Source organism: Vigna angularis, chromosome 6 (assembly GCF_016808095.1).
Source record: "Vigna angularis cultivar LongXiaoDou No.4 chromosome 6, ASM1680809v1, whole genome shotgun sequence".
NCBI classification, from domain to species: domain Eukaryota; kingdom Viridiplantae; phylum Streptophyta; class Magnoliopsida; order Fabales; family Fabaceae; genus Vigna; species Vigna angularis.
In genome coordinates, this window is record NC_068975.1 from 26235810 (window position 1) to 26248117 (window position 12308).

Consider the following 12308-nt stretch of genomic DNA (forward strand, 5'->3'; position numbering starts at 1 on the left):
AAATTAATTTACAAAATTGTAAAAATTAAAATATAAATAAAAAAGTAGAAAAATACTTATCTTAATAAAACAAAATCCTCCAAAATTTTAGAGTGATAAGGTCAAGAGGTGGATGGTTAGGTGAGTGATATACTGCAACGTGTTACCTGTGTTAAGTCCCAACACGCCTCCATGGCTATAAATAAAACAAAAAGACCTTACTGTTTCTATCATCACTCTCCTTCTGCTACTTCTAGACTCTTCTTCTCTTCTCACACTTCTTCCTTGGGGTGCCCTGAGGTATGCATGCGCTTCTCTCTCTCTTTTGTTCATCTCTTTATCAATTTGTTTCCGATCATTGTTCTTCAACATTTCTTCGATGTCCTCTCTCAAGATTCTGGATTCTTGATTTTTGTTTCTGATTATTGTTCTTCAACATTTCTTCAATTTCCTCTCAGAATACTCGATTGTTGTTTCTGATTACTTTTCCTCTCAAATGTCTATCTCTCTTTTTTGTATTTACTCTCAGTCGTGCACAGATCGATTACGTTATGTTAAACGCTGTTGACCGCATTTTTTTTTAATGTCCTTTGGTTAATTTGGACGAAGGAAGAGTTGAAAAGCGTATCTGTTAAACTCCTGGCTTCGGATTCGATTTTCGAAATGAATTTAGTTTTAGTGATTTTCTATGTTTTTTGTTTGAACTCGTGCTATTACTATGAGATAAGGAAGGATTTGTGTTCGTTGTAGATCTGTCCGTTTTGTTTAGCGTTGATAGACAGATCTACTGAATAGGTAGCTTGTTTCTGTAATTGGAAATTGAGGTTATGCTTTTTGTCGTGATACTCTATTTTCTTGTGGTCAACACAATATTTTCTTTCTATGTTTGGAACTAACATAAAAGACTTCATCAAGTGAACTTAATTGTACCTGGATCGGAAGTTTTGAAGAGTTTGAAATGTCTTTTAGTGTTTAGTTTGTCGTGTTACACAGCTGACTTTGTTGTGTTGGCACATCAGTCGTGGATTTTTATCTTTTCGATTCTGACCATTTGAATATGATCTACTGGTCTATATTTACTGTTCTTGTTTTACCATAAGTACTACTTACTAGTTGTAACTCTGGATGAGAGAGATGCCTACTTATTTTATTTCACCGTAGTACCATTCTTATTTCACCACCATGATAACCAAGACACTGTATGTGCACACGTCACGCATGTTGATTCTATGAGCTTGTACATGTATTGTCTGTTTTATCTGAAATGCCTGCTTTGTTGTTCAGATCACATTGTGCAATGGTGAAGGCTGTGGCAGTTCTTGGCAGCAGTGAGGGTGTCACTGGAACTGTCTACTTCAGTCAGGACGGAAATGGTGAGTCTCAACAGTGAGCATAACCCTCATCGTTAATAAACTTCACAATAAGCATTTATTAGGGAGAAAAATAATAAATTAAGATGAATCAAGCCGCTCTATTACGAAAAATTTAAATTATGACCTTTATTACAAAAGTGCATATTTTGATGATATATATTATGACATTAACCTTTTTTCTTTTTCTGTACTAACCATTGAGCCAAATCATGTAATATATATTGTCAATTGTGCAGGTCCAACCACTGTAACTGGCACTCTTGCTGGTCTTAAGCCTGGTCACCATGGTTTCCATGTCCATGCCTTGGGGGACACTACCAATGGTTGCCTGTCAACTGGTATAGTCTTTGGACAATAACCCGAGTAAATTTTTAATTCTGTTGGACATTAATGAACTGGAACAAATTGTAAACTCTCACTTCACTTGAATTGAAAGCAATGAACATTTGTATGGGAGATTCTTAAAAGTTTGAAGCAATAAAATCTATTATAAAGCAGCTGGATTGGATTAAAATCCTGTCACTTAGTAACATATTAGAAGGCTTAATTTTTATTATCCCCAATTTTTACAGGACCACACTTTAATCCTAATAGCAAGGAGCATGGTGCCCCCGAGGATGAGAATCGCCATGCTGGTGATCTAGGGAATGTAAATGTTGGTGATGATGGTATGATCGATATGATTTTTTCCTGTCTCATTTATTTGATTTGTGCTGATCCCTATCATTCCAAGATAGATAATAATGCTACTTTTCTGACTCGAATTCTTAAAGTTCTGATTATTTTTATAATACCGATGTTTAATAATAGTAATCTTTTACGCATTACACGGATGTAATTAATAGTTTTTCCATTTTTTGAACAAATGGCTGGTAATCAAGATTACTTGCTTTCTGTTTTGGTGATAGTCTATCTCTGAAAGAACTTTTCTTTTTTCTTTTTGTATACATACCACATACTTGTTTGGTCCTTATTTTGAAATGGATTACTCTCGTGTCTAACCCAGGTACCGCCACCTTCAGTATAACTGACAGTCAGGTATGTTATTCAGCTCCTGATCAAATTCTCTGATTATTTCTTCTATGTTGAGAGTTGACTGATACCATGAGAAGCTTCAGTTTTAAACGAGTTATTGAATGTGCACAGATTCCTCTCACTGGACCAAACTCCATCATTGGGAGAGCTGTTGTTGTCCATGCTGATCCTGATGATCTTGGGAAAGGTATTCACTAATCTGTTTTATACCTTGCCATTTTTGGTATCTGAGGCATCGGTCATCAATTGTGACTCGTGACATTCCATCTTAATTCGGTTGGATTTGTATCCTGTCGTGTTAACAAAGAACATGATTTTTTCATATAAGTTGAAAAGTTATAGTAAGTGTCACCATCATTTGCGGTTGGTTCGTCGAATTAAATTGTCTTCCTCTCGTTCATTTTCTTTGCTAACAAACGATGATTTTGGTCATTTCTCCTTCCTTGCATACCAAATCACAGCTATTCATTATTCTATGTTAAAAGCGTTCGTTGTTTTTCGGTTTACTGCATGTTATAGTTCCTCCTCCTTTTGTGTAGGTGGTCATGAGCTTAGCAAGTCTACTGGAAATGCTGGTGGCAGAGTAGCATGTGGTAAGCAGACTGTGATGTTAAAAATACCGTATTTCTGATATTCCTTATTACCCATGCAATATCAATGGTAGATGTGGTAAACAGGTTTACATACATCTTAATAGATACTATCATATATCAACCAATAATATATAATTTGACAGCCTTTGCTAAAATGTCGGCTGTCTCAATTTTTGTTTTCACTGTCTCATGGCTCCTTTCAGTTCTCCGTTTGCTTATGTTGACTGTACTGATATCCTCTTTTTGCCGTTTGTTGGTATAGGTATCATTGGTTTGCAAGGATAAACTAGTCACATGAAAACGGGCGTGATCGTATGACGAAGCTTTAGAATTGTGGAATAAAGAATCGCCCTTTTAAACCCGTTTGGTTAGGTTTGGTCTGTACTGCTGAATTCTGTGTTTCACTTGTATCGTATGAGAGTCATTTGTAGACACTTGATGCTTATTTCATGGTTTTTGCCTGAATTGCGTGTTTAGTGGTTTATCCATATTTATCTGATCGGTTTGCCTTTGCAGCATGATATTAGGGTAATGAGAGGTTTTCACGATGATTTAGTCAGATAATGTTTGGATTGGTAGTAGGATATAAAGAAATAAATAAGTCGGAAAAAGGGATTGAATGGAATAAAGTTAATTGGGGAATCAGGAAGCGGAAGTCATGAAATGAAATAGATAATATAATTCATTTTTCATTGTGATATATTCCTCCATTCTTTCCTACCGAATTAAACATTTCCTTGAATAAAAAGACAGTGGTTGTAATTTTCAATAATCTTAACTTAAAAAAATAAAGAAAATGGGTTCATAACTGAATTCACAATTCTCACACTACCAGCAATACTTTCGCAGGGACCCGTAGTATGGTCAAAATGAAATAGAACCCATGGCACAATGTTCTCACTACCCAAAAGAACTCGACTAAACGTAACGCGGTTTTTATACATGCGTTGCTTCATCTGAACAAAATTTTCGATCTACTATAGTACACATTTCTGAGCAATCTTCTTAATGCCACTGTTGACTATTACTTCTGCCAGTTGGTGAAGCAGTAGCCACAGGAACAAATCCCCTACCGCCGAAAACTGGACGCATGACTGAATTATCAAACGTACGCCATAAGTGATGAACATTATGAGTTGAAGTGCTTAGTAAGGCACGAATAGTGTTTGGACGATGATCTTCATTGCCATCAAGTTCGTTTTCAGAATCCTGAGAGCCTCCAAGAAAGGGCACAGTGATTGATTTTGGAGGATTATTAGATGATTCCATATTTCCCAAGCTGTTCTTGCGTTTAGGAGGTGGACTAACTGGCAGCAAAAACCTTATGAGTGGCTTGGTCATCAAACCAAACACCTGACAAGTTGTAACTAAATTGTGTCAGCCTCATCTCGAGAATTTTTCTTTCGAAACTGAGGTATCGTGTTTTACAGATCCCAAATCTCCCACAACTGATCAATATTTGATATAGTTTACGTTTAAGCATATTATTGAGGTGGATTTTTCATTTCCTATCATGTTAGCTATCTCAATCATGAAATGGTTGGTAATTATCACCGAAGCAGAAAGCAAAATCTCTTTATGTGAACATTAACATGATATAAAAAATTTACAAAATGTAGGCTTCTTACCACTGTGCTGACAAGCACGACAGTGATGGTGCTGGTGATCATGATGGCATTGGTTCGCAGTTCAGTGTGACCTGACAAGGTGAACTGCATTTTACAGGAGTATCATTTTCTTAGATACTTTGAACTTAAATCATACCCAAGGTAAATACAACAGCAATTTAAGACTTGATCCTATGTACAGTAACTGTTAATCTGTTTCTTCGCCTTTGTTAACTGGCCATTAACACTAATATTTCAAAAACTGTATCTCCAAATGAGCAACATTGATCTGACCTGATTATAGGCAAGAGCCATTGAAACAGCACCTCTCATAAGACCAGCCCACCAAATGATCACCTAAAACAAGGAATAATGGAAACCTTTTCAACATCCCGCGAAATCCTGAAAGATAATATTTTCACAGAAATCTAGCCATACCTGCTCCCTGAAGCTTATTTTTTCACTTTGAGATTTTTTAGTGAGGTTTGATAAGAAGGATAGGGGAAAAACAAATGCTGCTCTTCCGGCAAGTACGAGACCCAATAAAACTGAACTAACAGCAACAGATGTTTTCGGCCTGCAGAAGAAACCGAGTGAGGTACACGAGTTGTTTTCTATAGTAATTAAAAGGAACTTTTGAGGAAAGCATTTTTGAGTAGGAGATGCATGATTTAACAATCTTCATAAATAAAAATGGTCAAGGTGTGACAGAATCAGGACTTACCTATCGCTAACAAACCTCCACTTTTCAATGTCCAACGCATCCATACCAACATAAAGGAAGATAAAGGTTTCAAGAACAAAAGAGAGAGTTGCAAAAGCATGTCTGTAACAGCAAGGCAAAACAAGTTAAATAGTGTTACAACCGCCAATAGATCCACATATATAGTTTGAAGAATCTGATTGAATATATACTTGGTAGTGATTCTTGAGCTCTCAGTCACATTATGCCAAGTATAATGTGACATAACAATCCCACAGAAGAATACAGTGAGAATGCCACTCAGATACCATAACTGCATTTATTTAAATACATGAGAACCCCCACTGATTAATGTCAACCGCAAGAATGGATAAATATAGAGCCCATAAAGGACTCCACAATGGAGTTTGTGCGTTCTTCAAAACTTACTTCAGCTAGAATGTAGGAAAGGTATGCCATTAACATCATGAGAGCAACCTCGCGATCTGTAGAGTGCCTGTAATATTGAGTAAGCAATTTGTTGAGCACCTAAACAATTGTTACAATTTTTTATGGTAGGTTTAGAAAACTGGTGATCAAGATAAAACGTAGAAACACCCAAGAGATTCCCCTGTAGTGAAATAAGGTAATGAAAGCATTTTCCTTACGGAAAAAAATATCATATTAACTGCATATAGAGTATAAAACAATGGAATACTATCATAGTAACTGCTGAAAAACAATAATGGTGGTAAAAAAGGAATTCTATCAACATGATACCTGCCAATATAAAGCGTTTTAATAATGTAAGCGCTGAGTAGACCGGCCTGCAAGGTGATATGGACATATCAGACCCTATGATGCACACATGATACAAATATTATAACAATATATAGGAAACGATAAGTACATAAAATTCTAAAATATTTAATTACCACTCTGCAAATTACCAAGAACAAAGTAAAAGTTGCAAACTGTTCTCATCATAATTGCTTTCTATTTTCTAAAGATATAGTGTAATCTTCCTCTCTCACGTGATCATACATAAAGAGGATAGTTTATATTTTTTGGTCCATTAAGGGTCAATATGTTTGTTTCTATAATTTTTCATGCATGTATATACATACAGATACGTACATATATATATATATATATATATATATATATATATAGTATCAATATGTACTAAGTGCTAATTGATGTGTTAAATCTTGTCACTTTGTGACGTTACACTAGAGAGAGTTATAGGGAGAAAGACAGTTACCAGGACACCAAGCATGGTGCTTGCGATAAACAGGTAGAAGAAATTGCCGAAAAAATGTAAACCAATTCTGTGGTCAATTATGTCGAGATCAAAACTTTTGATTGCATTGAAAAGCACAACAGATGTAGCATCGTTAACAACACCCTCGCCAAACACAAGACTATATAGTAAAGGTGTCTCATCCTGGTTTAGCACCTGCAACAACATAATTTGTAAGTTCAGTGCTCAGCATTCACACCTTGATTGTTGCTATAACATTGTGAAAAAAGGCACATTTAGTTCCAAACCTGCAATGTGCACACTGAATCTGTTGCAGCAAATATTGCCCCAATTGCTGAATTATTTTTAAATATGGAGTCAGTTACAAATAGATTGTCAAAGTTGCCAAATAGACGAGATTGAATAATATTATTATACCTAGATAATCTCCTATCTCCAGTGATTTTCCAACACCCATTCTCTTAAAAATTTGTATGACACCTGAAACAATGCTTCGAAAATTCAAGTCAGGTAAGAATCTAAATACTTCCAATGAAAAAAGTTACTTAGCAAATTTAGATTGGCACTCAGTTACAAATTAACTGTAATCTGAGGTGCCAATTTTTTTGTCGTCATGTTAAGTTTTGGAGAGAACAAGGTAAGAGATCCATTTAAAGGGAAAAGGTATACCGAAAGTTATGATGCTACAATTTATTAATGTACCAACAGCTCCAAAAAGCATAATGGTCATGAAGTTAACAAAGAACCGTTTCTTTTTCACTTGAAACCTGGAAGAAATATATAATAACATTACTCAGGTATACATTGGTCTAAGTAAAAGAAGAACAACAATATCAGGAAAACACAAAAAAACACCCCACAAGGAATCTCAGAAGAGTTGAGCAGAAAGGCCATTATCCATTAGTACCTTGGACTAAAAGAGCAGTGTCATGAGCACACCAGTAATTATTAGCTAATAATTTATACTAGAATTCACCAAATCGTGACAGTAAATATGAAATTGGATACACATTATTTAATGATTTTATTAACGTTTAACTAATATCTGTAAGAAAATTTGACTAGTAGTATAGTAGAATATTAAGATTATTTTATGGCATTTTCCGCAAGAATTGAAAAAATTCAGGCCTTTCTACTACATTCAGATTATCTCATTGGATACATGGTGGTCAATTTTCATTGTAGTTCCAATTAATTAGACGATGATAAATACAGAGTCAGACACTTTATCATCATTACCATTAGAGAGCAAGAATTTGGTGCTAAAAGCCTTACCCTGCATTAAATATGATAGGAGGCAGAAGGTATATAAAGAAAAGATCTTCGCTGAAAACTAGAAGATGCGAGCTTTTGCCGCGACTTTGCAACAGAATGACTACACCAGTGCAAACACCCTGCAAATAGCAATTAATTGACAGAATTATTTATAGTACTAAAATTTACACGCGTGTATATGTATAGCAATTTGTTCGTAGTATATTAATTAATTTATGGAGTAATGATCACTTACTATAAAAAGGGCAGTGATAGATTCATTCACCCAGCGATTCTCCTCAAGAAGATGACCAATGACAATGCAAGTACACAGCAGAGCCACAAAAATGTTCATGGACACAACGGAGGCATAATCTGAAGTGGATAGCATATGCAATTTTGAAAGTGCGTAACTTATTTCAGTACCCATTCTTTGAACCCTCAATTGCAAAACCCCTTTGCTTCCAAATTCAGATTTTCTTTGTTGAGATTAAGCAACTTGCAACATCACTTTACGAACCAAATCCGAATTTATAATATGCCTTGGAGATGTACACATTTTAACACTCTCCTTAATTATCTTTGGATCCAATGTATTGCAAGAACAAATTAAAGTCTCTGCAACTAAATCAAAACATCAACATACATGCTCGTGAATCTATCAGCATAAAAAAGTTGGAAAGACATTTTTCTAACCATAAGCTTAACATTAATTCACGTGATAGAAAGAACAAAAAATTACGTAAAACTCTCACCAAAACGCTTGGCTGCAAGATGCTGATGAATTTAAGAGTAATTAACGTGGAAACTAAGAGAGGATGTTCTGTAATCAAAGGAACCAAACTGGTGCTCGAGTTCCCAGCAAATGGAAATGTGAAGCTTTTAGTCCGAAGCTATATGCATGCAATGATGCAAACGAAACGAGGAAGGGAAACAAAGAGAATGATGAATAATGAGTGGAGAAAATGTTGGGGATATTTGTTCGATTGAAGCAGAAGAGAAAAAGTCGGAGAATGATGAGAATCGTTGAGAAAAGAAGAGACGGAGACAAAGAAGCGTGCAATGCGGGGATCACATACACAAATAGAGAACACCAATCATAATAGAAGCCTTTGGTGTGGGGGAATAATAAATTTGTGTTAGATTTATAACTTTCATTCCAAATTTTGCGTTTCAAAAATATTCTATTAAAAAAATATATTGATGACTTTTACGATATTGAAGCTGAGAGATTAATTTGAAACATAATTTAACACTTGTATCTTTTGTCAAATCTTATTTTAAGATGGAGTGTCTTAACTTTGTTCTTTCTATTCAGGGTTGTTGTTTGAATTTGTATATCCATTGTTTTAGTTTGACTTGTGCAAAATCTTATTTTGAATTTGTATTTCTATTAAAAAGTTTTTTTAATAGAAATAGGTATGGGAATATATATATACGCAAATTTAAATGCTTTTCAATAAAAACTTTTACTTTGATTTCTTACTCATTGCCCTTAAATATATATCACTATACTCAAATTTTAAAATTATAGTTTCAAAATATATACATAGGTCAAAAAGAATGTTTAAAGTACAGGCCTCTTTTTTGTAACTAAATCTTCAAAATAAAGTCTTGCCTATTTAGTAAATAAATGTGAGTTAACTCAGACATCCTAAATTATTACTATACTAAAAGCACATATTATGAGAGTTATTTAGTTAAATTATTATTTTAAAAAGAAATTACTTTTATGTGTCAGATTGGATTTTGAGCTGTGCAAAATCATGGAAAATTGGGTATATAACCTGTATTTGTTATGAGTTGTTTAGTATTTGCGTTAAATATGTGAGTTAAACAATAAAAACTTCCATTAAATGAAAATTAATTGAACTTGTTAAAATTAAGATGAACTGATTATGTGAAGAACAACATTGAAGATGAATCATTCACCAATCAGATTCCGAAATTCTAAAGATGTAGTTATTGAGTAACAACCTTTCACTAAAAGTATTTTCAACGAGAATGTGATGTAGAAGATGGTTTGAAAGTTAGGTTAAAATTAATTGGAAGATTAGTTGGGAGAAAGTGAACAAATGTATAATATATATACACATATGCTTCCATGCTAAGTTAATTTCATGAGCTGTGTCCTATAAATTTCCAAGGAACTCAAACTTCGTATATATCTTTTTCCTTCTTTTTCTTTTTTCAGGAACTCACATATTCTCAAAAGACAAAAATCGTTGCTTAAAATGGGACCAGGCGGCCCAGGCCCAGGCGGCCCGCCAGGTTGGGGTTCACCCGGCCCACCGGGGCCGGGATTTTTCGGTGGGTTTTGCGATCTCGTTAACTCTTGGTAAGTAAATATTGTGATCCAGTAATTATGCTATTACAGAGGATTAACTCAATACAATTGCTTAGTTCCTATTAAAACTGATGATATAAATGCATGAAAGGCTTAATCTATTACCTTTTTGAAACATAAAAGTGGAAAAAATGTCAAAGATAAAGCATATAAAGGAAATTTTATGTTCTATCATTTATAAGTTAGTTTAGAAGAAGTGATAAAAAATTAATTTTTTTTTTCAATTGTAAATTTAATTACAGATATTAGCTAGTATGAAACACAACAGGGTAATTTTAAACTGATGCTTAGTGAAATTATTGTGGGTTTTAAAATGTTGTGTATTTTTCGTATTTAATCAGAACCATTTGTAAAGCTAATTTTGATTTTTGTTTTCTTTTCATACCAATTCGTCTGGGGACAGTTTGAGCTTTTTGTGCTGCTGCTGGTTACTACAGGACTGCTTTGGGGGTCCATCTGGCCCACCTGGAGGCCCATTCCGCCCACCTGGGCCTCCATGAGTTTCCAAGTTGCCATGGTTTCCAATGTTATATATATGAAGTTCTATATGTTAGGTAATTAATTATCAATCAGAACTCTGCTAATCTCTGTTTGATGTAATAATACATTCCTGGCACGGTCGAAGGTTGAAGAATAATTTATTGTAATTTATTTTATTTTATTTTTATATACATTTATATATTAGTATATTTTCTGATATAATTTAAAAATATATATATTATTTTAAAATATTAAAAATGATAAAAAAAAAACACATTTTTGTTGAAAAATCGGCATTTAAGAAGAATGGAGACTACTAATTAATCACATGGTTAAGCAACCCATTAAACAAGAGTTTTTTGTCTTCATTTTTTTTATATAAAAATTGGATACTAATATCGAGATATTTATAAGAACTCACAAATATTGTTCTTACCTCTTTATTGAGAAAAAGGTAGTTTAATTCATTTGTTTTGATCTTATTTAAAATGAATGTGTTCTTTTATGTTTAATCATCTTTCAAATCACATCTGCATAACAATAAAGGATACGTAATATTATTAAATAAAATATGGATGTATTTATCAATAATTATAGAACTGAGCCAACATTCAAATCATAGCTGAACATGTATAAATATAATATAAGAGTTAAAAATATAAACCATAGCTTCATAATATGCATTCTAAATCTTAATGTTTCACGCTGACTTTTTATATAATATTTAATAATACATATTGCAAGTCTTAAATTTCACATCAAATATTATCCTTCTCAAATCGATTTTTTATTTTTCTCATTATAATTATCCACGATAAGTTTTTTAAATAAGTTAAATAAATCGTTTATGCATTACGACTAAATTTTAACGAATTATATTAGCTCACCGATTATTTAACCATTTGACCAATTTTCAAACCACTAGGTTATTGATGTTCTAATTAAATTGTAAATATTGCAATATTTTATTTTGAATTTTTAAGTGTATATTTTTTAAAAAGAAAAAATATTGGGAATGTTTACTATGAAAAAATTTTGATCCAAAAATGACAACTTTTTTTTTATTTAACTATTTTAGTGTGAGAAGTTATTTAGTATAAGGGTGAAGAATTTAGTTACAGTAAAATTAAAGTTATGACTTCATGAAAGTTATAATTATTATACGCTTGTTTTTTTTTATACTTTTTTAAAAATAACATAGGTATTTACATCTTTAAGATGTAACTACCTTTTCTAAGATAATTTTTTAATGATTGTTTTTATTAATTTAAGTTAAATTAAGTTTTGTTTCTGAAATAAAAATTGGAATTAACTATTGTAAATATATAATTTTTTGTAGAAATTTTTATTTAATATGGATTTATTGTTATTATTATTTTAATTTTCATGAGGAATATCGATCATCATAATTAGGAGTGACAACAGATCGGATCGGATACAGATAATGCTTACCCGCAATCCGACTCACATGACAAAATTGTACTTGTTACTCGCTAGATACTCGCATAAAAAATATTGACGAATATTTTTCAACTCACATATACCCATTTTCAATCTACGAATATTTTAAAAGAATTTACAATAAAATATAAATAATTGAAAGGAAATGAAAAAAGGGGTTGGAAAACAAAGTGTCAGGCCAAATTTAAAGCCAGCTTTGCAACTTAAGAATAAAAAACTATTAGGCTTTAGGA

The 12308-nt window shown here is 33.0% G+C and overlaps 2 protein-coding genes and 1 long non-coding RNA gene across 3 annotated transcripts; 2 read left to right on the forward strand and 1 right to left on the reverse strand.

Annotated features, from left to right (window-relative positions):
- Nucleotides 1-140: 140 nt before the first annotated feature.
- Nucleotides 141-3445, forward strand: LOC108342725 (superoxide dismutase [Cu-Zn]). Its single transcript, XM_017580517.2, has 8 exons — nt 141-279; nt 1264-1352; nt 1589-1690; nt 1925-2020; nt 2359-2390; nt 2499-2574; nt 2927-2980; nt 3243-3445. Exons 2-8 carry the CDS (start codon nt 1277-1279, stop codon nt 3263-3265), a joined length of 459 nt encoding a protein of 152 aa, XP_017436006.1. The 5' UTR covers nt 141-279; nt 1264-1276; the 3' UTR covers nt 3266-3445.
- A 190-nt stretch (nt 3446-3635) lies between these two features.
- LOC108342727 (sodium/hydrogen exchanger 2) lies at nt 3636-9012 on the reverse strand. Its single transcript, XM_052879306.1, has 15 exons — nt 8543-9012; nt 8044-8411; nt 7809-7927; nt 7203-7300; nt 6951-7013; nt 6821-6867; nt 6534-6728; nt 6050-6096; nt 5720-5786; nt 5503-5603; nt 5312-5413; nt 5026-5164; nt 4882-4944; nt 4609-4692; nt 3636-4333 (listed from the first exon to the last, which is right to left on the reverse strand). Exons 2-15 carry the CDS (start codon nt 8215-8217, stop codon nt 3986-3988), a joined length of 1647 nt encoding a protein of 548 aa, XP_052735266.1. The 5' UTR covers nt 8218-8411; nt 8543-9012; the 3' UTR covers nt 3636-3985.
- A 377-nt stretch (nt 9013-9389) lies between these two features.
- On the forward strand, nt 9390-10801 carry LOC128197425 (uncharacterized). Its single transcript, XR_008249963.1, has 2 exons — nt 9390-10125; nt 10538-10801. It is a non-coding gene; the product is annotated as an uncharacterized LOC128197425 (long non-coding RNA).
- Nucleotides 10802-12308: the final 1507 nt, after the last annotated feature.

What these genes read in the sequence shown, in the direction of transcription:
- LOC108342725 (XM_017580517.2), top strand. Translation starts at nt 1,277, where the DNA reads ATGGTGAAGGCTGTGGCAGTTCTTGGCAGCAGTGAGGGTGTCACTGGA. An exon ending in CTTCAGTCAGGACGGAAATG is followed by an intron (nt 1,353 to 1,588) that starts GTGAGTCTCAAC and finishes TCAATTGTGCAG; the next exon opens with GTCCAACCACTGTAACTGGC. An exon ending in TGGTGGCAGAGTAGCATGTG is followed by an intron (nt 2,981 to 3,242) that starts GTAAGCAGACTG and finishes TTGTTGGTATAG; the next exon opens with GTATCATTGGTTTGCAAGGA.
- LOC108342727 (XM_052879306.1), bottom strand. Translation starts at nt 8,217, where the DNA reads ATGGGTACTGAAATAAGTTACGCACTTTCAAAATTGCATATGCTATCC. An exon ending in ATTCAGTGTGCACATTGCAG is followed by an intron (nt 6,729 to 6,820) that starts GTTTGGAACTAA and finishes ATGTTGTTGCAG; the next exon opens with GTGCTAAACCAGGATGAGAC. An exon ending in TGGAGGTTTGTTAGCGATAG is followed by an intron (nt 5,165 to 5,311) that starts GTAAGTCCTGAT and finishes TTTCTTCTGCAG; the next exon opens with GCCGAAAACATCTGTTGCTG.